At 40.0% G+C, this 26,180-nt stretch overlaps 1 protein-coding gene across 3 annotated transcripts in view; it reads right to left on the bottom strand.

The window, feature by feature from the left end:
• ECD (ecdysoneless cell cycle regulator) overlaps nucleotides 1–26,180 on the bottom strand; it is a 984,622-nt gene that overhangs the window by 201,449 nt on the left and 756,993 nt on the right. For all 3 annotated transcript variants that reach the window (XM_044056092.1, XM_044056093.1, XM_044056094.1), the window contains one exon: nucleotides 12,733–12,800. In XM_044056092.1, coding sequence (XP_043912027.1) covers nucleotides 12,733–12,800 — 68 coding nt within the window. The remainder of the gene's footprint in view (nucleotides 1–12,732; nucleotides 12,801–26,180) is intronic.

The following is a 26,180-nucleotide window of genomic DNA, read 5'->3' as shown; positions in this document are numbered from 1 at the left end:
GAAATCCTCATATTCCTACTTCAAGACTACACTAAATAATGCCAACAAGGAGCTTAAAAACATTATTTGAAAATGTAAAGAAGAGTATGAAATTAATGTTGCTACAGATTCCAAAGGAAACTACAAATCTTTCCTCAGAAGTGTCAGAAAATTAAGGAATAATGTCCAACAATGCGATGAACTCATCCATATCACCCATTCTGACCCCAAATATGACAGTGTTACTTCTCTTACATACACTGTTGCCCCAGTCTGAGAATTTAGCTTCCCCTGAAATCACTTAAGGACAAATATTACAATCCCTGTCACATGTTAAATATCTCCACTGAACCAGATAATATTCCAGGCTGCAGTCTCACTGGTGCCACGTACGCATGGACTCTCTGCTTAAAATGTTCAGCCTCAGCTTATGTACAGGGTTTGTTTCTGATGCCTGAAAAACAACCACTCTTACTCTCCTACTTAAGGGTGGTCCTTCTACAGACCCATGTAATTACAGGCTCATTGTCCTCACCAGCCTTACATACAAGGCCACGGACTGTGTCAAAGCAGAACCCATTTAGGCACATACAGCACAACCTAAGTGATCTAGATCCCAGACAATCAGTTTGGTCAGTTTGGTTTTGTGAAGAACAGGGTCTGTCTCCTGATCCTAGTAAGCTTCTTTAAAAAGCTTACAAGGGCTGTGGACAGTGGTCATTCTATGCACAATGCTTATCTTGACCTGGCCAAGCTTTTGACACTATGCCCCATGCTGGTATTATTGAACAGCTTAACATAAATCCCTACATTGTCTGCTGGACTGCAAACTAGCTATTTAATAGAGGTCAGGTTGAGAAAGTTCTCAGTTCCTTTTCTTTTCTTAAGCACACCTTTATGAATTATCACTTGTGACATGGGCAATTTTACATTTGTATAAAAGTAATCAAACTGCATTAACAAATTAACATTAATAAATATTATACTTCAGATTAGGGTTACCAACAGTCCAGAATACTTCTGGACTGTCCAGAATTAAGGGACACTGTCCAAAAAATAGAGACTACATTTTCTGGACAGTGTATTGTCTGGAAAAAATATAATCAATTGTGGTGCACCTCGGCCGCGACAACTGGTCATGGCTGGGGCATTAATTTTCTCTTAATTTAAAAAAAATATATACATATGTTTTATTTTTTTAAGGGCGCTTGCATCTTTGTTCATTTGGATTGTGCAGTGGACTACAAACAGACAACTTAAGGGACTACAGGGAGACACTGTCTATAAGGCATGAAGGATGGTAATTTGTAGTACTTTGACTTCCTGGAGCCTGTGGTGATGCAGTAGTAAGCCAGATGTTGATGAAGGTTTTTCTTCCTTTTAAACTTGCAAGGCGGCAATATATTTATATGAATGTGCCGAATTATGGCTCTTCTTGTTTGAAGATATTTTGTGAACTTGCTATGCTTCTGTAGTTATTGGCTCATTTATGTACCGCCAGGCACTTAGAAAATAACGTTTAAATAAGTGTCTGAAATGGTACACAGTTGCAAAATGCAGAAAGACATAGTAAGCTTTCAACTGCCATCTTCATTTAAAGTTGAACTTGTTGGGGCTGGTTTTCAGACAGCAGAGGACCTGCAAGATATTAAGCCAGTGGAATTGAGTAAAGGTAAACAGGGGTCATTTATTTGGTGTTTCCGCCTTGTTGAGAGGTTATATCAGGAGCAAACCTGTTAGCAAGTTCACTTTTGGTTGTTTTATATAATGATTCTCTTAAGTGTTTCATATGTCTTACTGAAACTGAAGTTTAAGGATTAGGTGTGATGCTAAGTGGTCATCACACAGTGTAAACAAGCAGACTGTTTGCTTCTGGATAGAAGTACTTTCAGATCTGTCAGAGATTTCCAGCTGTACTTGTGTTTGGTTTGATATTTTGCTGTATTTCGTAAAACTGGTGTTTTTGATAGAAAATGCAGATTAGTTACGAAATAATGAAAAGTCATTTCTGGCAATTCTAGAAATATTTTAATTACTCTCATTCCCTCTTGTAAAATAAGTTTTTTTTAAAGAACTGGATTACAGTCACGAAAATAAAGATAGTCATTATAGTTACTTTACAAAATTATTACTAATTAATTTTCCATCTCTGTAACACAGTATTACGATTAGTATTTATGTGTCCTTGGTTTGGCATTTGTACCTTATTATTTTGAGCTCCATTTTGATTGTAGCAATAAGAAATTGAGAGCAGGATTGATTGTCTTTCACTTTTTGGGTAAAGAAGGGGTTGTATTGGGTGTCAAGCAGATTTTGTAAAACAGCTTAATTCTCAGCTGTGGTGGCTTCTGTGTGGATTTGACACGACCTCTCTCTTTTTTTTTGTGGGCATTAGTTTTTACAGGAGTATTATTATTTTCTCCCACATCCAACGGACATGCTGATAAATGACTTAGTGATAGAATTTGTGACCATCCATATTGTCCATACCTGTGTGCTTTCTGCTATGGACTGCTGCACTTTCTAGGACTGGTTGCATGCCTTTTGCCTGCTGTCTGGATTAGCTTCAGCTCTTTGATGCTGAAGGATGTAAGTGGAATTGTAAGATGACTAAATAAGTAGTACTTTGATTTTCTCACATTTAAGTGCACACTGCTCCATTATGTTTAGGACAGTCACTCATATGGATGTGCTGTAGTAAGCCCTGCTTAGTACTTTGGCATACCAACCCACCTATGATACCATACGTCTGATGAACATGTTGCAATCTACATTAGTAGTACACACAGAAGCAAAAGGTGGTGTTGTCCCTTCTCTGGAACATATTTGTCTGACTGAGCTATAATCCTGGTCCCCAACATTCATCTTGTGAATCCCTAAATTCCATCTTGTAAACTAATCAATGAAAAGAGTGTTAGAAACAAGCTAGACCAAATAAACACATGTTTCAACAACCACTCACCTGACCTTCTTGCTGTTACAGAATCTTGGTTAAAATAGAACCATCCCAACCTATGACAATTCTTCCAAGGCTATAACTACACTTTAGATGCCAAGACAGGTGTTAGAATTTGAGCTGCATATGCAACTGAAAGTGTAGTAAACTGGTTGCATGCAGTTTTGGAAATTGTAGTATTCCACAGCATGTAGATGGATTGCTGATATGTGTTGTATTTTAAGGGGTGGGGTACTGCAGTCCTGAGTATGTCCTTCCTTTGGATGAGATGCCTAGTAACTATGAACCTGTTTCCAGTTTGCCATCCATTCCCTATTGCAATATTACCAGCTTACCATTTTTTTAATGTAACATATGCAATTTATTCTTCAAGGGCAGCAGGCAGTGAATTTGTAGATGAAACACTGAAATATAAAGTTGTTTGCTAGCAGCAACCTTTTCATTGGATACAGATCTCCTCAGTGTGGAATTATTCAGACGACTTTTATTTCTGCAAAGATTGTGCATATTGACTGATATTAGTGGATCAAATGACAAGTTTGAGTGGTCTTTTATGGTTGAAATGTTCTGAATTGGGCAGTTTTGTGATTACTGGTTTATATGTTGTTTCAGTGCTTACTGGAAAAATGTTCAAAGCTATACATTTAAAACAAGCTCCAATAAGTGGTGCTGTATTATACAAGGGATATAATTTGATTATTATATACTATAATTTAATACAATTAGGAAAGTGAATTAAAGAACATCTGCATGGTCCTGAAATGTGTGCAAGGGGCCTACGACTTGAAAACAGCCCAAAGGAAAATAATCTGCCACTGGCCAGATGCATTTTCTCTGAATATGGGTTTCAATGCTGTTTCAGTGAATGTGAGTTTCAAAGGCAGAGAAGTTTTAATGCTAAGTCTGTTTTCATTGTGAGACTGTACTGCTTTGTTTAGCAAATGTATATCAGTATTTGTGCTATAAAATTTGAAATAAGAGTTTTAAATTAAATCCAAGTATCTGTAATCATTGTAGAAGTAAAGGAGAAAGCACTATGCACACAGAGTTATGAACAGTGTTTATGTCAACTGGGAAGAAAAGGAGAAACAGCGAAGTAATGGACACTGAAATTGCTGTGTGTGTGTGTGTGTGTGTGTGTGTGTGTGTGTGTGTGTGTGTGTGTGTGTGTGCGCGCGCGCATGTGTGTGTGTGGGGGGTACCAAAATTACACTCATTTTGCCTTCACGTACATGTCCAGAATTTTTTCCATGAAAAGTTGGCAATCCTACTTCAGATATATTGCCATATATCATATAACCTAAGCAACATTAATTACATAAATTATTCAATTCCTGCCCCCTTTATTTAAACAAGAAACATCTTTATTAAACCATCACTTATGACATAAGCAATCATACATTTATATAAATGAAAACAAACCACACCGACACAATACTAGTTGCAAGCATTTTACATAAAAAACCAGACTGATTACATCACTTATAATCTACCCAACTGTTTTCACTCAAGCATTACACAGCTAATTTAAGTCCTGCCTTCTTTTAAACCTCATTCCATCCCTGTATGTACTGTTCCCACAATTTCCATTTTTTTCTATGTCGTTTGCTCCTACCCTTGTCTAAAAATCGCAATTCCAGTTGTTTTATCTCTGTTACTATATTTACTACTTCTAATATAGTTGGTTTAGATTTTGATTTCCATTTTCTAGTAACTGCTTTTTTTTTGGCAACCACCATAATTAGAAATAGCAAGGCCTTACCATGTCTAGACAATTTCAATTCTGTATCTTAGCTCAGAAAACTCATCTCCCTCGTCACACCAATTTGCCCAACCAGTATCTCTGACAGTGTATCCTGCAGGGAATCCTTAAAGTCTGTCAATCTACCTCACTCCCAGAAAATATACTCCCAAGTACTTCTTTCTTCCCCATCACACCTCCAACATTCGCTATCTACTTGAGGAAAAATTCTCTGGATTCCTCTTGGGATGTAAAGATATCTATGTAAACATTTCCAAGCAAAAATCCTAAACCTTTTGGACATTGTTGCATATTTGGGAGACATACATATATGCTCTCATTGTTTCTTTGTGAATTGCTTATTTCTTATAGTTATCATGCAATATTTTTCATGCTCTACTAATTATTCCTTTTTTAACAGCAATCTCTGTTCTAGATTCTACTAAAAACTCAGCAAGGCCTTACTATGTCTGGGCAATTCCAATTCTGTGTCACAGCTCAAAAAAGTCATTTTCTTAGTTACGCCAATTTACTCACTCAGCATCTATGACAGAGCAGTCTGCAGGGAATCTTTAAAGTCTTCCAACCCATTACACTCCCAGAAAATATGTTTCCAATTACCTCTTTCTTCCCCATCACACCTCCAACATTTACTGTCTATCTGAGGAAAAATTCTTTGGAGTCTACTTGGGATATAAAAATACCTGTGTAAATACTTCCAAGCAAAGATCCTAAATCTTCTAGACTTTGTTGCATATTTGGAAGGCATACATACTCCCCCCATTGTTTCTTTCTAAATTGCTTATCCAATCTCAGTTCCCAATCCTCATCCAATTGATTCTTACAGTTATCATGCAATATTTTGTAGGCTCTATTAATTATTCATTTTTTTAATAGCAGCTACTGTTCTAGATTCTACTAGAAACTCTAGAAGTGCTTGTCTTTCATTTAGGACCCCCTCCCTATTTCTTTTTCTTTGCCTATAGTCTGACATCAATCCTTGATAGGGAAGGCAATCTCTAACATGCAGTCCAAATAACTTCTCGGCCTCTTCCTATTCGATCACCTTTTCCTCTCTCTAGTTATTTGATCCCAATTCCTTAGTTCCTTGTCAGTTTTCTTCAATAAATTCCAGCCCCCTCTTGTCTATTGTCTATATCCCGAATTGCAGTCATCTGTATCAGCAGAATCTCCTTACTCCATCTGCTACTAAATGCATATAATATTATGTGTAATTACTGTGAGTCTCTTTAAAGGCCTGCATCCAAAATCCCAGTCTCTCCTCGTTTCTTGAGCTTCCCACCTGTTTCATCATCATCTCTTTCCACTCTGAATTATAGTTTTCTGCTTGTGCTATGTACAGGAGCCTTAACTGTGTAGCTCTGAAATAGCCCTTCAAATTGGGTAATCCCAATCCGCCCTGTTTTATTGGAAGAATCAACTTATCCCACCTGATTCTTGCCGTCTTCCCCTCCCAGATAAAGTCCTTCAGCTCTTTATGAATTACTATCTACAACTTTTCCTCTGGTTGATAAAAACACACCTGACCTCTGTATAAGACTAAAGGGACTAAAAACATTTTGACTGCTTGTATCTGTATCCATATAACAAAGTGTCCACTTTCTCAGTTTTTGTATTATCTCGTTTGGTCTCTTTCCACATATCCTTAGCTGCCACACCAGAATAATTTTTAATCCATTCTCCTAAATACTTCATTTTATCATGTCCCCATAAATACAGATACTGCTGAACCAATTTGTGTGTGGGTACACAATTTATTACAATTACCTTTGTTTTAGCTTCACTAATTTTGTATCCAGAAAAGATATGAAACTGTCTCAAAATGTTCCACAACACTGTAATGTCTCTCTCCAGTTTTGTCAGGTATAAAATAATATCATCTGCAAAGAGAGCCAGCTTTTCTTAACTACCATACCAATTATATCCTTGAATTTTTGGATCCTTTATTTTCGTTGCCAGTGGTTCTAAATATAATGCAAATAACAAAGGGGAAATAGGACACCCATGCCTGGTTCCTCTGCTCAAGCAGAAATTATCAGAAAGGAACCCACCCACTTTAATTTTCGCCTCTGATCCTTCATATCTCCTCCTAATCAACCTTATAACTTTTTCAGGAAATGCAAATACTTCCAATGAATGCTCAGAAAATCCCAGCTTACTCTGTCAAATTCTTTCTCTGCATCAAAACCACCAACAACAATGGTATCTTCTTACATTTTGCTTCCCTCTGGATCATCAGTGTTCTGTTTATGTTGTCAAATGTTTCTCTCCTTTCCTCAAAACCACACTGTTGCTGGTTTCCTTTCTGAATGTAAAAACTGCAACTACTGAGGTGCCACAGGGATTAGTTCTAGACCATCTCATACTTGGCATTTATTTTGCAGACATCCAAGCCAATATCCCAGAAGTGTGGTCGACTAAGTTTGCAAACTTGGCAACTCATCCACTGATATAAACCAGCTCCAGCAACGGCTGGAATATGCACATACTAAATGAAAAAAGTGCAGCATAATAGAATTTGGTAGAAAAGTTGCTCCAACCTCATATATTATAAACTGTAATGCTCCTCAGACAGATGTAGTCATAAGAGACCTTGATACTTAAGAGGATAACTCTCTCTTATTAGACCATTATGTTTTCACAATTGTCAGGAAATCCTTTTATCGGTTCCAGTTGATTTCCAAGGAAGTATCTTCAAGTTCTAAAAACAGTTATCCTTCCACTGTACTCTTTTCATATCAGACCCATCACTGAATATAATGCCCCCTTTAGTGTGTACAAATCCAAACATATCACTCTACTGGAAAAGCCCCAAAGATTTCTAATCAAGAAAATTAAAGGTATTATAACTTTCAACTACCCCCAATAGATTAGGCATAACTCTCCTTATACTAAGTAGCCTACAGGTTGATATGAGGTGACATGCATCTTACTTTTTGAGCCATGAAAGGCCAAGTCCTATTTCACCTCCTATTTATTTGCAAAACCAGTGACACGACACATCTAACTTCTCTAGTGCACACTGCAGAGTGCATTCTTTTCAATCTTACCTTTAAGCATCCCTGTGACTAGCACTTTCTCTAATACCTGCTGGAAAGCACTAGGAAGTCTTAAACTCATACAAACACTGAACTTTCCTTGTTAACAAGGAGAAATTAATAGTAGGCACTAAACAGCCTATAATTGCAAAGTACCTTGCTAAGGAAACAGCTCCTATACTTTACAAAGAAAAAAAAAAGCCCCAAACCAGGCATGTCCAAGGGTCAGCTTCCAGTGATTTCTCCTGTCCACCTGGTGAATCTGGGCATACTGGGGCAATGCAGCAATTGCCTCATGTACACAGACAACCCTCTCCCTCCTACCACCCAACACTACAACCTGTGAGAGATGCACTTACATAGCCAAAATGGAAGCAAAGCTCTCTCCACCCAAGATTGTGCTAAACAGTCAAGAGGAGAAGGTTAACACCCACACTACACCTCAAGCAACACATAGCCCTTCTAAACCCGCACCACCAACACCCACATATAGCAACACTAAATCCACATATGCAGAGGCCCTTAACTGTAACCTGCCCAAGCAACAAAGACCTCTGAAGCTGAAACGCAAACAAACACCAATCACAACCAATGTGTCACATAGTTCATAACACCAGTGTGCCACCCAGCAACAGCCCCTAAGGCAAGACAATGTACCTAACACTTTAGTCATAGGGGACTCTATAGTCCGGCACACTGATGTCCCTCTCACCAGGTTGAATAAGGAGAAAATTACAGTCAGCTGCCTGTCGGGTGCCAGGATCCGCCACATAACGCATGCACTCAAGTCACTCCACAACAAGTACAAATATGACTCTGTCATTATCCATGTTGGAGTGAATGACTTGAGACGTACCTCCCTGGACTACATGAAAAGAGATATGGAAGAGCTCTCGGATCATGTGGCCCAGGCAGGAATGACCCTAGCCCTGAGTAGCATCCTGCCTTCGCCCAGAGTGATACCACAATATAAGGATAAAATGATTGACTTCAACAATTGGCTAAGCTTATGGTGTCATTCAAAGGGGATCCAGTATCTGTCTGCCTGGGATGACATGATTGACAGACCACGATGCTTTGCCAGAGATGGTCTGCACCTGTCGCCCCTGGGATTCAGGTTACTGGCTAAGGCTCTTGCCACCCCTATAGTGCTTTTTTAGGCAAACTTCAAAGGACAAAACCACCACCGTAACAGGTACAAGCATGCAAAATCTGAAGGTAATGCTAGAAGTCTAAACCTCAAAATGCACTCTCTCGAGGCACTCCTAAAAATGGAGAACATCGATATCTGTGCAGTAACTGAGACCTGGTTCAAGGCTCCAGAGAGCACCCCTGCAATACCAGGCTACAACTCTTACCACACTTTTCAGCCACCAAACCAGGACTGAAACACTAAAGGTGGAGGAGTGTCAATATTCACCAAGGATATTCACACCACCAGGCTAGTTGGCCAACACAATGTGTCTGAAATTCTCCAAGTGCAACTAACACTAGGTAAGACGGCAATCCAAACTGTAGCTTGCTACAGATCCCCCACCATACCCCAAGATTCTCACTACACCTTTCTAAACATAATGGAAAATATTAAGATACAACCAAACACCCTAATACTGGGTGATTTTAACTACCCTGCCATTAACTGGGAAAACTACTCATGTCCCAACACCTTTGCGCAATGGTTCTTGGAATTCATAAATTCCAACGCCCTGGATCAACTAATCCATAGTCCCACCAGGGGCTCCAATATCCTAGACCTGGTCATTACCAACATGGGAAATCAATGCTCCATACCTATGGTCACCCCCTCGTTAGTCAGGTCTGACCATAAGCTAATCACCCTTAACATCCACATCCCACCCCACCCCCAGTAAAGAAACCACCATAAAAAACTTCTCCAAAGCCAACTTCATGCTACTAAAGTCAGAAGTGACAAACTTCATGACACCCATGCAGACGGGAACTGAAAGTTCAACTGCTGAATCCTACACTAAGGCACTGTACGAGCACATCCACTCATGCATGAATCGTGCCATCCCAAATAGAACCAAAATGCTCTCATCCAAAAAAGGAAGCCAATTTGGTGGTCCCCTGCCATAAGCAAACTTTACAACAAAAGTAAAAAACTTTTGTAGAAAAGAGGAAAATCCCAGGATGCAAAAAACTCCCTTACTAGCCTCAGTAAGAAACTGAGATGCCTCATAAAATCCTCCAAAGCTAGTTACGAAAATAAAATTGCCAAAGATTCCAAAGACAACCACAAAGCATTCTATAACTATGTCAAGAATCTAAATGGCAATGCTCAGATCTGCTCTGAGCTAAAACAGAATGGCATTAAATATACTGATCCGAAGGATATTGCCAATATCCTGGCAGATCGATTCAGTGCCAACTTCACCCCCCTCTCACCCCCTAAATGGCCCATCTCAATACCGGAAGATTGCCAAATTCCAGTAATAACGGCCACACAGGTACAAAACGCACTCTCTAAAGCCAAGAATAAAGCATCCATGGGACCAGATGACATCCCGGGCTGTGTACTACATGAACTACAATATGAACTGGCACCTCACCTAAGTGTCATATTTAATCATAGCCTCACCTCAGGTTTCGTGCCCACTGAGTGGCGCAGAGCTACAGTTATCCCAATCCACAAGGGCGGATCCACCTTGGATCCCGGAAACTACCGTCCCATCAGTCTGACAAGCCTTATCTGCAAGGCCATGGAGCGTATTATCATAGAACTTATAAACAAAGACATTGGCAACCTTCAAACACTGGACCCCACCCAGTTTGGGTTTGTAAAGGGGCGATCTTGTCTCCTGAACCTGATTGACTTCTTTGAATCAGTCTCCAGAGCCATGGACAAGGGTAAGGTGGTCCACACAGCCTATCTAGACCTTGCCAAGGCCTTTGACACCATCCCCCACTCTGGAATCATAGATAAACTTACTAAGTTGGGCATTAATCCCTATGTCACCCAATGGGTTGCTAAATGGCTTACTGATAGAACCCACACTGTAAAAGTAGCCGACTCCAAATCCAGCTCCAGACAAGTGACAAGTGGAGTACCTCAGGGTTCAGTCCTGGGGCCGCTCTTGTTTGGCATCTACTTCTCTGAAGTACAGGTCAACACTAAGGGACTCTGGCTAACAAAGTTTGCAGATGACTGCAAACTGGGAGCCATTATTGAATCCCAAATGATGTGGATACTCTACAAAAGGGCCTTACAGAAACAGATGCTTGGTGCCAGAGCCATGGGCTCAAGCTCAATGCCAAGAAATGTACTGTTATCCCCTTTGGGAAAAAACATGTATCCATGAATTACCATATAGGTGGCAGTACACTAAACGCAGAAAGTGTGATAAGAGACTTAGGGACACAGGTGGACAGTGGTCTCACCTTCGATAACCACATCGCCACAACAGTCAGGAAATCCTTCTATGTGGCACACCTCATCACAAAGGGTTTTTCATCCAGAAAAAAGGAGGTCATTGTCCCACTGTACTCATCCCTCATTAGAACCATTATAGAATACAACGCCCCATTTGGTATGTACCTCTCAAGACATCTGCAACAACTGGAAAGGCCTCAGAAATACCTCACTAAAAGAATCACAGGCCTAAAGCAGATACCCTATGCTGACCGCCTTAAAAAACTCCAGCTATACTCTGTCGCATATCGTCTACTCAGAGGCGATCTCTGCTTAACATACAAGGCCATGTCAAACCCAGAGCTGTTGGACATGCTACACGTAAAGAAATCCCAATCCCTCAGAGCTACACACTCCAGGGATCTAAACCTTGTCATCACAATAAACAAAACATGCTGGAGGGATAGGTTCCTGACCCAGAGACTCCCCAGACTTTGGAATAGATTGCCCATACATGTCAAGCAGAGTGCCTCTTTGGACCTCTTCAAGAGGAACCTTGACAATTGGATGGGAGAAAGGAAATTCACCCCAGGGATCATGTCAGTCGCCCTGCTAGACAGGGGTCCAGGAAAGTAAATAATGTGGGAAGAAATAGCCAGGGAATTGTTATGGCTAGGCTTGTATAGGCCCTAGGGCTGATAGCCTAGTACCAACCTATGAACCTATGAACCTACAAACACCCACACTGAGGACCTAAATCTAAACCAACAAGTAAACAATGATACAGCTAGAAAGACAGGTTCCTAACTCAATGTATTCCTAGCCTATGGAATAGGTTACCACTTTTGTCTACCTTTAAGGCTAGTTTTGATGACTGGATGGGTAAACGCAAATTTACACCAGGGTTATTATGTATAGCCCTGCTCCATTTCGGAGGTGAACACTATTAAGTACATAAAAAAAGGATCTGCTTAAATGTGTATAAGGCTTGGCATCTTATGGTCCCCATGACTGATTGTCTAAGTATGTTCCTACCTATCCCAGTAAGACTTTCCCACCAACCTTCATGCAGGGCAATTTGAAATTTCAGCCAATCTCTGGTTAGGAAGATGGGACAGAGAACTCTTGTCCTATGTCTACATATGGCTGGTTGAAATGTTGGCACTTATGGCAGTGCTCACATTTTGACATCTTCTCAGGCAGTAATAATTATGTCAGTGTGTGTCTTGCATCATTATTTGAAAGCTACCTGGACACTTTCAAAACTTTAGTGGTTTAGACACCAAACAAAGGAACTTTTCCATAAAGCAAGTCAAGATCAAGATTCAAACTAAGAGGCATAAAAAAGTGAATGATTCAGGGTGCAATGTATGCTCTTCTAGTCTGATGCCATTATGTCACATCAGGAGCCAGCGTACAGAATACATTTAAAATAAATTTCCTAAATACAGATGTTTCAGAAAAGAAAATGCCAACTAGACAGGCTAACTCCAACATTACACCCACTGAGGAGAGTTCCTGATGTTGAACCTCAGATTTCTAAGCCGCAGCATCATACAAATCATTTTCCTAAAAAAATTACCATCACACCTGATACCAGAGTTTTAGACAACAAAGTACAACTCACCTAGAATTCTTTCCAAGGCAGTAGTGAAAGACTGGACATCAAACTGGACTGGGGCCTCACAAGATGACCTAAATGACAAAATTTACAAATGAACACTGTATCAAGTGTCCCTTATTTTCTACCTGATGCCACTTTTCACATCATGTCAAAAAGAGTACTGCAAAACAATAATATGTAGCAGTCTTAGAAGACCAGAAAAGCATAATCCACAAGTAAATAATTTAAGTCTTCAAGAAGTCATATAATTTCACAAACAAAGGCCTCCAGGCAGTGACTTTATTTCATTTCCAAAAATTAGTTCAATGACAACAAAAAAATAAAAACAACTTTCACAAAAAAAAACAGACAAATGCAGATAACACTTGAAGGTTTTTTTTCTACAGGTAATTTCTACCTGTTAGTAATTCAGATTTCCTATGCACTTAAGAACTCAGTAACAGAACTTGCAGCTGTGCAATATTCCAGCAATAAAATACTCCCTCCAGTGTGTGCATGGAATGGTAACATTAATTCATATACTTAAAATTCTGCAAAATTCCAGAGGCATACATAGACATACCTACACCATACCAAACTACCCTCATTTACAACTGCTGTCAACAAAATGATGTGCCACATTCCTAACTTCTGACAGACTAGAGAACAATTCCCTGGCATTCAAAAAAAAATTCCATATAAGAAAAATATTTTAAAATAAGCAGCTTTCTTACTTATTCAATTAAAATCATTTTATCACATTTAAACTGCTTAATTATGGCATAAATACTGCAAGCCTGTGAAAGGGTTTTCAGTTTGAATGTTTTATTTTTTATTTAATTTAAGCATAACATATAAAGACAATATGATAAATCTTGGAAACACAATAAAAGACCATAAACAACAAACAGAAAAAAAGTGTACATATAAAGAAAACAGAAAGGCTCTCTATTGAAATACTGGCACGTGTAACAATGAATGCAGACACACCGGGAAAAAAAGGCAAAAATGTATGAATATTGGAAATCATTCTTCTCCTTTAAACTTGGGTTTTGCAAGGGAACAAGCCCCCTGCACTCTGAACTTATATACACCAATTGCAAGATCTCCATACCTTGGTGAAATGGGAATAGTCGGAGAAAGGGCCATCTCAGATTTCAAATTATTATCAAATAGAAAAAAAGCTACATATAAAATACTACGCTTGACAGTACAGGCATAGAACAAGAATGCTTTTGTGAATGTGAAGAACATAAAGCAATGAAGCTTACAGACACACAAAAGTAAAAAAAAGTAATACTTAAACCTGGAAACCTAAACAAATAAGAGAACTGAAGTAACAAACCTGAATGAAGTAACAAACCTGAATGAAGAAACCAATCAAACAATAATGACATCGCTACTTTATCAGCCCCACTTTAAAGCACATTTAATATTCACTCTTTCAATGAGGCCGGGGGGGGGGGGTGTTTGTTGGCATTTAAAAACAACTGCCATCTCAACTCTCTAAATAAGTATTGACATTACCTATAAATTTTGAAATTTGTTCTAGTACTAAGAATTTAAAACCATTAAACTGCTTACAAGTGATACTATGTTTGGCCAATGCATTTTTGACATCGCAATTCTTTATAGCAGCTTTATGTTCTCTAATGCAATCAGCCAATTGCCTAACAGTTTTACCAATATAATAACAACAGCAAGCCTTATAGAATCCTAAATATATTACTAACTTAGACTGGCAGTTGTAAAACCTAGACAAATGTAATACAAACTTACAATCTGCTACAGAAAACTCTTTGCCTGAATAAATGTCATCACCCACATAACAATTACCACATTTAAACATTCCATATACATTTCATTAATAGGTGTCCTGATTGGTTTCATCTCTCTCTCAGAAAAGCATTTTTAAAGTTTTGGTTTCCTTATAATAAAACTGAGGGCATTCACCCACTATCTGAGCAAGATCTTTGTTATCCTGCAAAACTAGCCAGTTACTATCCAAAATGTTACGAACAGCTTTCATGTCTGAACTTATAGGAAGCGGAAACCTTACAAAATCTGAAGAACTAATGGGAAGTACCTTGGCAGAAAATTCACTTTTCAAAATGGGTAAATACTTGGAACTCCTTAAAGTCACAACTTCGTTCATAATCTCTTTTAGTAATGAAACTGGTTAATGCCGATCAGCAAACAATTCTTTTAAAAAAATCCATTCAACCTGAAATAACTTATCAACACTAACAATATGCGATAGCTGAATAAACTGCCCTTTAATATTCTTTTTCATGAACAATGGGTGCTGACTATCAAAATCTAAATATACATTTCAAAAAGTCTTTCTCCTATGAATACTAGATACAAAAATATTGTTTTTAGTGTCCATACTTAGATCAATGTCCAAGAATTATACACGAGCAGTGATATTACATACGGTAAAATTTTAAAAATTCAACACTATTCTGTACTTTAGTTAAAAAAGAATGTAATTCAGCTTCACTGTGCTGCTACAAAAAAGAATATTTCGTCAATGTACCATTTATATAAATGGGTTTTATTGAACCCATCTAGGTGTATCAAAATTTCACTCTCTCAAGAGCTAGGCAACAAATTTGCAAAAGATGGAGCAAGCTTGGCACCCACAGCCACTCCTTCCTTTTGATGATAAATAGTATGACTGAAAATAAAAACAAAAAATACCCAAGCTAGGAGACTCAAATATGTATGTGACAATCTGGTTCTGAAGACGTCAGTTGTATTTGAAAATCTGACGAAAATGCTCAACCATTTTTATCAGTATTGTTTCAGGATTTTCGTGGTTGTAATAAATTTAAGAGTTTTAAGGCATTCTGGCATGTTTACTGGTCTTATATGACTTATTGCAGCTTTCAAGTTTGTGGTTCAGTTCATTGAGATTTCATCATTTCATTGTTTTGGTGGGAGACACTCACACACACACATACATATATTAAAAAAAAAATAAATTCACAAGCAAATAAGTGCAGCACTCACAACTTTTGCCATGTTCATGATATAAACAGGTCCCACAGAATGGTACCCACAGCAAATATAGAATGAATGAAGCTCAGTAATCCCAAACAGTGGCTTTTATTCCATAACAAACTAAGCAGGTTGTAACAAACACTACAGGCCTGATAGTCTGGCTGCAACAAACTCTGCAATAGTCCAGGAAGACAGTCTGGCTGTAACAAGCACTACAACTCAGTAAGCTGTAACACATTCAGCAGTAATCGGAACAGTAGCACAGTTCTTATATGAAGAGATCTCCTTAAACAAAGAAAATCTGACTTTTCAGTCTAATGTCTTTTGCAAAAAGACATACAGAAATAATTTCTTGAATTCACGAGCCAATATCCCTTTTTTATGAAATCCACCATGGTAAGAGGGCAGTTTATACACCTTTCATGCATCAGTGCTTCAGAGGAAATGTGAGTTTTTTGAAAAGCCTCTTTCTAGCCAGAAAGTATCCCAAACCCCTCATCGAGAGGTTAATGTGCTGATATTGGAAACTGAGAATTTCAGGAACTTGATACTATCGGACAGAGCCTGTAAAACAATGTTCAAGTTATGTGATGGACCTCTGCCAGATGAAAAAAATTTTGTCAATATATCTTTGGTAAAGGTGGGATTTTTCAAAACTGGGGATGTGGACTAGGTTTTCGGCTTTCCAGGTTCTTAAGACCAAGTTGGCAAATGCAGGGGCCATTTTGGATCCCATGGCTATACCACATTGATGGTGATAAATTCTGTTGTTAACATGGAAAAAGTTATTGTCTAATACTACCGTTATGAGCTCACAAAACGTGTCTACTTTGAGACTGTCTAAATCGGTGCATTTAGAGAGAAAAAGAGTTTGGTGACCTCCAAGCCTTCCCGCATGAGGAATGCTAGTATACAGGAAATCAATATCAAGGGTAACTAGGAGGTTGTCGGCTAATGAAACTTGGTATTCGTGTAGTTCATTTAAAAATACCCAGGAGTCTTAAGTAAAACTGGGTGGACGAGATGATGGAGTTAAATATGGAGTCAAAATAGTGGGAGATGTTCTCTGTCTTGGTATTTTTGCAGGAAACTATGTGCCTGAAAGGAGGGTTGCTGGAGTCCTTGTGAATTCTGGGTATGCCAAAGAGCCTCCCTAAGTTAGGTGTGTTGACTGACAGAGCTTGATACTCATATGGGGTGATTCTATTGCTGTGCAAGTACTGAGACAATATGTCAAGTTAGCTCAGACTTACTATAAACAGGTAGAGAAATATTTTTGCAGAACACATTATTTTCAAGGGATGCCTCTATCTTAGATAAGTAAATGCTTTGTTCCATAATAACTGCCCTTGCCAGTTTTCATGATACATATGGATTTATTGCTATGTAAATCACTGATTGCTGCGGTCTCGGGGGTGGTTAAATTACACCACTTGAAGCAGCTTTTTTTTCAGACAAAAGGTTTCAAACATCCCAATTACAAATTTTAAGGGACACACTTAGGGTGTTGTGCAATACGGGATTGAAAACACTCTACTTTTTTGGAGAATCAACAGTGGAAGGCTTAACAGAGATATCATTAAGAATGTACTTTAAATTCAATTTTCTAAGAAAGAATCTAAAATCAAGCAAGATATATGTGAAGTCAGTTCTTTGAGCTGGAATGTATAAAAAGCCTTTGCTCAAAACGTTCAGGTGGTCAACAGAAATAGTTAAAGTTGAGAGATTAAACAAGGAACAGTCCTTCATGATAAAGGAGTACAGTAAAGGTGGGATTACTGACTAACTCCTGTCTCGTTCTCTTGGTCAAACTCTCAGTAAACATCCCCTCCCTCTACTAATTCTCTCATCCAGAGATTAAAAAAAAATCACTTGCTGTGGTTTGGTTGGGGACAGCAGTGCTGGAGGTTGTATTTTCCTTGAGTGGTCCTCCTTGAGGGTCCATGGAGGTGGTGGGGAGACAGGATGTAAGGGGAGGAAAAGTACAGTTTTGTACCTACCATAAATGTAGATGTCCGAACAGGAATGCATCTGCAGTCCTTACAAATGGGTTGTCCTGTCGTCAGGCAGCCCTTCGGTCGGCCGGATTCCAAAGTCTGGGTCTGGCCTCGGCTGGTGTCGCACTTCACCCGACGTCATAGCTGCAGTTCTTCGGGTATAAAGGCATCAGCCGACGCCATTTTCCTCAGTGTTTCTTGCCCCAGATGCCAGTTGCCCTCTTGGATAGCTAAATTTTGGATAAATGCCAATGTTTCCAAATAGTAGAAGGCAAACACAAAAAATAAGTATGTATGTACATATATACAAACAAATACACCATAAGAGATCTCCCCCCAGCTAGCTATTAGATGGGCAAATACCCTAGGAATACCACAGAGGGGAAGGAGGGTGGGTAATCCTGACTGCAGATGCATTCCTGTTCGGACATCTACATTTATGGTAGGTACAAAACTGTACTATGTCCTTCAAGGATGCATCTGCAGTCCTTACAAATGGGTAGAATACCATAGCCAAACTAGGGGAGGAGGAAGAAGAAATTATGGTGTAGTTAGGATCCCTTGCAAAACAGCAGTGGCAAACCCTGCTCGGGATCTAGAGTATAAAGGTAAGTTATAATGCTTGGCAAATGTATGCACGGAAGTCCAAGTAGCAGCCTCTATAATGTCCTTGGTAGCCACTCCTCGTAAGAAAGCTGTGGTAGTGGCTGTAGCCCTTGTAGAATGAGGCCTTATGGTCTGTGGAGTTTGCTTTCCATGGTAGGAGTAACAGAATCTGATGCAATTTCCTATCCACTTGGAGATTGTCTGTTTTGAAATTGCTTTTCCTTCCCTTCCTGTTGCATATGCTACCAGAAGCTGGTCAGTTTTTCTATTGCCCTTGGTTCTGTCCAGGTAGTAGCGCAACTGTCTATGTACATCCAAAGTATGCAGCATTCTTTCCCCCCTGTTCTGTGGATTGGGGAAGAAGGTAGGTAGGTGGATAGCCTGGTTTAAAGACACTCTGGATACCACCTTAGGCATAAATGTAGGATTTGTTCTCATGGACACTCTATCTTGATGGAAGATTAGGAAGGGTTGTACTGCCATTAAAGCCTGTAGCTCAGAAACCCTTCTTGCTGAGGTAATTGCCAGCAGAAAAGCAGTTTTCCAGGATAGGTGTTGAAGATCTGCTGTTGCTGCTGGTTCGAAAGGGGGGAGTGTCAATTTTTCTAGCACAAAGTTCAAGTCCCATGCTGGTAATAGTGGTTTCCTAGGAGGTTTTACATTCTTAATTCCTCTCAGAAACTGCCTGAGTAGAGGATGCGAGAAGACAGGGGGATCGAAGCTGTATTCTGCAGAAATAGCTGATGCATGTATCTTGATGGAGGAATAGGACAGGCCTGTATGGAGAAGCTCTGCCAAATACTCCAGGATGTTGGCAATGTCTACCTTTGACACATCTTTTCCCCTTTCAGTACTCCAAATGAGAAACCTTTTCCATTTTCCTGCATAGTTCCTTCTTGTTGAGGGTCTGCGGGCCTCAAGGATAATGTCTTTAACCCTTTGGGATAAATCTGGGTTAGTTGCGCTTATGTAATGTTCCAGGCAGTCAGCTGCAGAGTTTTCAGGTTTGGATGCAGGGTGTTGTAGCCGTTCTGAGTTAACAGCAAAGGAATCAGGGGTAGTGTCCACATTTTCCCCTGAGACATGCTCCTCAGTAATGGGTACCAATGTTGTCTTGGCCAGTCTGGAGCTATCAGAATGATCCTTGGACGTTCCTCTTTGATTTTCAATAGCACCTTGTGCATCAAAGGAAGAGGTGGGAATGCATATGCTGTCAGGCCTTTCCAACTGAAGGATAGAGAGTCCACCTTCCAAGCAAGTGGGTGGTACGTCCTTGTGCAGAATTTCTTGAGCTGGTGATTGAGTGGGGATGCGAATAGGTCTATTTGTGGCAGTCCCCATTTTCTTGTGATGACCTTGAAGATGTCCGGGTGTAGCATCTATTCGTGAGCATCTGAAGTAGTTCTGCTTAACATGTCTGCTAGGATGTTTTCTTTTCCCGGTACAAAAATTGCTTGTAACTGAATGTTGCAGCTCAGAGCCATATTCCATAGGTCCAGTGCCATCCGGCATAGAGGGTATGAATGAGTGCCTCCCTGTTTGTTGATGTACCACATGACTGTGGTGTTGTCTGTCCTTATCATCAACTGCCCTTCTTGGAGGAATGGTCTGAAATTCTGGATTGCTAGTTTTACTGCCAGCATTTCCTTTTGATTTATGTGCAGGTGCAGCTGATCTGGAGTCCATAAGCCTTGTATGCGCTTGTCCAGCATGTGGGCCACCCAACCGAGGTCTGAGGCATCCGTTGTGATGGTTTGGCTTGGTTGAATGCTGTGGAAGGGCAAACCTGGGTTTGACTGGCATGCCTGAGCCCACCATAGGAACTCTTGTTTCAGGCATGGAATTAGTGGTATTTCGGTTTCTAGGCTGTGCCTGTGTTGAGACCATAAATTCTTCAGGTACCACTGTAGCTTTCTCATATGCAGTCTGGCATGAGGGACCAGGATTATGCAGGATGCCATGAAGCCCAAGGCCTGCAGTACTTTCCTTGCTGTTAGTTTGTTCTGCTTTGTTAATGCCAAGAAGTAGAGAGGAAGTTGTTCTTGTTTTTCTGCAGTCAGGAATGCCATCTGTTTTACTGTGTCCAATTCTGCACCTAAGAAGGTTATTCTTTGGGATGGTGTCAGTCTTGATTTTTTTATATTGACTGTATATCCCAGGGCTTGCAGTAAGAAAATGACTCTTTGTAAGTCTTCTGTTAGCTTGTTTTTGTTGTCCGCTTGTATCAGGCAGTCGTCCAGGTATGGATATATTTGGATTCCCTGAAGCCTGCAGTGAGCGATTACTGATGCCAGGCATTTCGTGAACACTTTGGGCGCAGTAGATAAGCCAAAGGGCAATGCTGAGAATTGATAATGCTCTGATCCTGCAAGAATTCTGAGGTATCTTCTGCAATTTGGTCGTATGGGGACGTGCAGGTATGCCTCCTTGAGATCTAGAGTCACCAGCCAATACTCCTTGCCCAGCATGGGAAGAAGTTGCTGTAGGGTCAGCATTTTGAATTTTGGAACAATGATGAATGTGTTTAAAGTGGACAGGTCGAGAATAGGCCTCCAATTTTTCTCTTTTCTTGGTACCAGGAATAGTCTGGAGTAAAATCCCTTTCCTTGTTCCATAGATGGTACCCTTTCCACAGCTCTCATCTTTGCTAATTGAGCTATTTGTTTTAGAGCTTCTGTCTTTTGATTTGGTGGTAGGTTTGGCATTCCTCTTTTTCCTGGTAAAGTATGGAAATGAAACCTGTAGCCTTGGTCTATAGTTTGCAAAATCCACTTGTCTCTTGTGATGTAGTGCCAGTTTTTTGAGAATAAGGCTAACTTTCCGCCTAAGGGTGCTGCCATTTGTTCCCTGGTAGGCGGTGTCACAGCCAAGTCACTGTGATTGTCCTGTTGCAGTGGCAGTAGTTGTGTCTGTGCCCCGCTGGTTGTTACCTTGCCACTGGCGTCCCCTGTAGGTACCTCCTCTGGATTGATTTCTGCCTCTGGAACGCCTATTCCTGCCTCTCTGTGTTTTAGAGGAGTCTGGAAAGGACCAATTTTTGGAAGGCCAGTTCCTGCTAAACCTTGGGGGCTGAACCTGTAAGAAATCTTTTACTGTTTGTACAGCTTTTGCCTTCTCTTCCATTTTCTTCAGTACCTGCTGAGCAGGAGAACCAAATAAACTAACCTTATCCATAGGAGCATCTAATAGCTTTGCTTTAACATGATCCGGCAAGACCTGTTCTTTCAACCATGCATGCCTTCTTATAACTGTGCCAGTCATGGCTGATCTAAAGGAAGCCTCCAGTGCATCATAGCCACATTTTAAAGAATGGTTACTAACCTGCTGAATGTTATGAACCATTTCTAGAACATATTTCTTATCTAAAGAATCATCAGAGGACAGTTTCTTAGTTAACTGATCAAGCATAAACTCCTGGTATTGGATCATATGAAACTGACAGTTCAATGCCCTAGCTGAGAGAGTAGCAGAGGTGTATACTTTTTACCCCATCTCTCTAAGGACCTGGATTCCCTTTCAGAGGGGAGAGGGTTTTAACTGAGGTCGAAGCTACTGCCTTAGGCCCCTGGGAGATAGTCTCGGGATCTGCAAAAGGAGCCTTGTATAAATGGTGATGTGTGTCCGGGACCCTGTAGAACCTATCGGGCTTAGCAGGGGCTGGAGGCAAAGTATCAGGAGCAGTGCAAGCATCATTAAATGCATCATCTACAACAGGAAGAACTGGAGGTATAGCTAAAGGCCTATGTTGTGGTAAATGTAAAAAGGTCCTAAGCCTTTTCCTTGAATCTGAGAAATCTTGCCCCTGCCATTGGAATTGCTCTCTCATGGCATGTAAGGTTTCCCCAAAGGAAAATTCCTCTGGTGGAGAGGCAGAAGGAATCGATTCCTCAGCATCGGAGTCTTCATAAGCAGAAAAAGGAGCCTCTGGATGGTCTGTATTGTCTGTATCATCAGAAGAATCATCTGAGGACACTGGCTCAGGGGGCTCTGCTCTAGGTCTCTTTTCTGGAGGAGGTTGAGAGGCCCTGTCTGGATGAGATTGGGATCCCCTTATTAAAGAGATGAGATCCTCTGCCAGAGTGAGCATTTGGGAACTGGAACTGGGCCTGTGAGAAGGGGGCTTAACAAGCACAGACTTAGAAGTTTTGGCTGCTTTAGCCCTGGCAAAGGCCTTTATGGACATGGCTGCAGGTGGCCTAGCAGCACCACGTGCAGGGGTTGAAACATCCAAAGGGATGGTGTCCGATAATTCTTGTGAAACCACAGTAGCAGGTTGAATTTCAGAGGCCGATTCAACCAGGTTAGAAGGGGCCTCGGTAGTAGTCATGGATTCGGCTGAAGATAGAACCGTTTGCTCGGTTTCGGCCGAAACCGAGACACTCGCGGTTTGCTTAACTGCGGTTTCGGCCGAAACCACGGACCGCGAGTGTCGGTCCTTTTCTTTGCGTTTCTTAACAACTTGTGAAGTCGGAGGATCCGACGGCATTATGTACGCAAAATCTGAGCCGAAAAACTGTTCAGCAAACTCCGACCGACGTCTAAGCGTCCGACGGTTGAAAGAAGCACAGGCTAAACAAGCTGCTACGTCGTGGTCTGGGCCTAAACAAGGTAAGCAGTAAGAGTGGAAATCTTTATGAGGTATTTGTTTCCCACAAGTTAAACAGTTATTCACTTTTTCTGACATCGGCTGAGGCAAGAAAGAGTCCCCAACGGGGTACTTAGCTTTTTAGAAGTCTTCGAAGTAGTTTTCGGTAGTAGTAATCTCTGGATCTGACCGACCGGCACTTGCGAACAGCTTCTGCTTTGGGCGCCACGCAGCAAGAAAGACTGAGGAAAATGGCGTCGGCTGATGCCTTTATACCCGAAGAACTGCAGCTATGACGTCGGGTGAAGTGCGACACCAGCCGAGGCCAGACCCAGACTTTGGAATCCGGCCGACCGAAGGGCTGCCTGACGACAGGACAACCCATTTGTAAGGACTGCAGATGCATCCTTGAAGGACATCCTGTCTAGTGCGGAGGCTGCATCCCCGACAACAAAGGTATTGGTCTGGACATGGTGGTATGCAAACTGTTGTCCTTCAGAATGTAGGCTTGTTGGTTGCAATATTGGCCAAGTTCATGTTGTAGTTTTCTGTTCTTTCAGTAGACGATGGTGAATATGTGTCTGCTGATTCTTGTAGAGATTCCATTCCAGAGGTGTTTATAAGAGTGGAAAGAAGGGTGCTGGAGTACTGTTGGTTGTAATGAGACAATGCCTTTTTTTTAATGACTTTGAGTTTTTTTGTGTTGGCTTTGATGAAGACCTTTAATACCTAGAGACCGGCTTTGTTATAAATGCGAGTCACTTTTCTGAAGGTTTGGGAGCCTCAGGTGGGTCCGTTAGGGTATATGTAGCATTTCATCCCAAGTGGAAAGATGCTGCTGTGTATGCAGCGGGCTAGACAGAAATTATTACATTCAATGTTTTTAAATGTGTAAGTAGTCTTTCCATTTTGAAGATCAAAGATTTGATGTGGGTGGTGTTTTATGTTCTGGGATAGGGAGCAAACATCGTAGTGTGGACACATCATCATCATTGCTGGTGAAAAAAGGATGCATGGTGTTTCCTGAGTAAAAGTGCTCCAATAGTTCATTGCAGTATGAAGAAGTAGCAGATGGAGTAGTGTTGAGTTTGTGGTCTCTGTGTCTGTGGCCAGTGTACCAGTAACGGTGAAGGCATTGCTAAATCCGCCACTGCTTGGAAGATGCCAAAATGTTCAAGAGGTACCAAGTGGGTAGCAAGGTCAAATAAGTTTTGGCTACTAGAGCTTAGTTCAGCTAATATGAATTCATCCATATACACACACATACATAAATATATATATATATATATATATATATATATATATATATATATATATATATACATACATACACACACATACATATGGGAGTGCTACAGAATCCTGAAAGCCCAAAATCCTGAAGACAAAAATCCTGACACCAAAATCTCGAAAGTAAGTGTTGGTATCCTGTGTTTTCAGTATTTTGAGTTTTCAGTACTATGAACTTTCGAGATTTTGGTCTCAGGATTTTGGGCTTTCAGGATTCTGTAGTGCTCCCATAATATGTGTATATATATATATATATATATATATATATATATATATATATATATATATATATATATATATATCCTGGAAATAACACAAAAATCATAGAAAAATAACCCAAACAAAAACTAAACTGATGATCTTTACTAAAGGCAAATCACAAGTAACTCAACCTCCCCCCCTTCAGTATCTTTTCATCCAATACCAAACTAGAATCAGCAGAACAAAACGTCTAGGGGTAACAACTGGTAACTCACTAAAGTTCAATAAACATTTGGCTTTAACCATTAAAAAGGTGCATATTAAGCTTGGTACTCTCTAAAGAGCAAAACCTTTCCTCACCAATACTACCAGATGGACCACAGCAAGAACACATATACTCTCTACCATACTATAGGCCTCCCCATCTTTACTAATCTAAAACAAAAATGACCTAAACAAACTTGAGGCCTGCTATAACAAAATAGCTAAAATGGCACTAAAACACCCAAACAGAACTCATCACTGCACAGCTCTACAAGAACTAAACTGGACTGAACTTCTCAACCTTCTCCACTTAAAGCAACTATCACTCACTACATCATCTGCAATCCAGGCCACTGGCCATCTCTCAAAGAGTTAGTACAGCAATACAACCTTACGATCCTCTGATAAATTATTACTAAAAACCACAAAAGTCAGTAACAGCTTTGGTGAATCCATCTTCTCATACAAAATATCCAAGATCTGGAACTCCATTCCATAACAATTCATAAATACTACTAATGCAAAACATTTCAAATCACTCCTCAAAAACTACCTAAATGACAACTGGATAAGCTCCTGCACTTCCCGGGAAGAACACTCACGTCAACCCCCCCCCCAGTCATTTACCCAACTCTTGTACCAACATCAATATTCTAAACCTTAAATTCTTCTACTCCTCTCTTCCTACAGAAATCCTGTTTCTTGCCTCCTACAATTCAGACTTTTCTATACCTCTAGCTTCCCACACATTAATTTACTTTCTTTTATGCACTTCACCTCAAGATTGCCTCAGTATACACAACTGTGAATCAGTATAGTCATTTCTTTTTTCCTTTCTCTGTAACAGTTTTTTTTTAGATTTTGAACTATTTTATGTAATATCTTGTATCTATGGTCTGTAATGTTTTTATTCTACGGTACGCAATCATTTTTTTCAATGTATATTTTTTAGTTTCTTTGTAAAGGAGCTTTTCTCCCCGGGCCGCCGCTGAAAAAGGGCTATCTGGCCCAGTCGGACATTCCTGGTGAACAAATGTAAAATTTAAAATAAATATATATATATATATATATATATATATATATATATATATATATATATATATACACACACACACATACAGTGGATATAAAAAGTTTACACATCCTGTTAAAATGCCAGGTTTTTGTGATATAAAAAAATTAGACCACAATAAATCATTTCAAAACTTTTCCCACCATTAATGTGACCTATAACCTGTACAATTTAACTGATAAACAAACAAATCTGCTAGAGGAAAAATATACAAAATGTACAAAACACTGGTTGCATAAATGTGGACATCCTTAACCTAATAATTTGTTGAAGCATCTATTGATTTAATTACAGCATTCAGTCTTCTTGGGTAGGAGTCTATCAGTATGGCACATCTTGGCTTGGCAATATTTGCCCACTCTTCCTTGCAAAAATGCTCCACATCTGTCAGACTGCGAGGGCATCTCTTGTGCACAGCCCTCTTCAGGTCACCCCACAAATTTTCTATTGG

This window comes from Protopterus annectens, chromosome 14.part0 (genome assembly GCF_019279795.1).
Source record: "Protopterus annectens isolate FY-2018-M chromosome 14.part0, PAN1.0, whole genome shotgun sequence".
NCBI classification, from domain to species: Eukaryota; Metazoa; Chordata; order Ceratodontiformes; family Protopteridae; genus Protopterus; species Protopterus annectens.
Note: the sequence above shows the minus strand (reverse complement) of the source record. Positions and strands in the feature narration are given on the sequence as shown.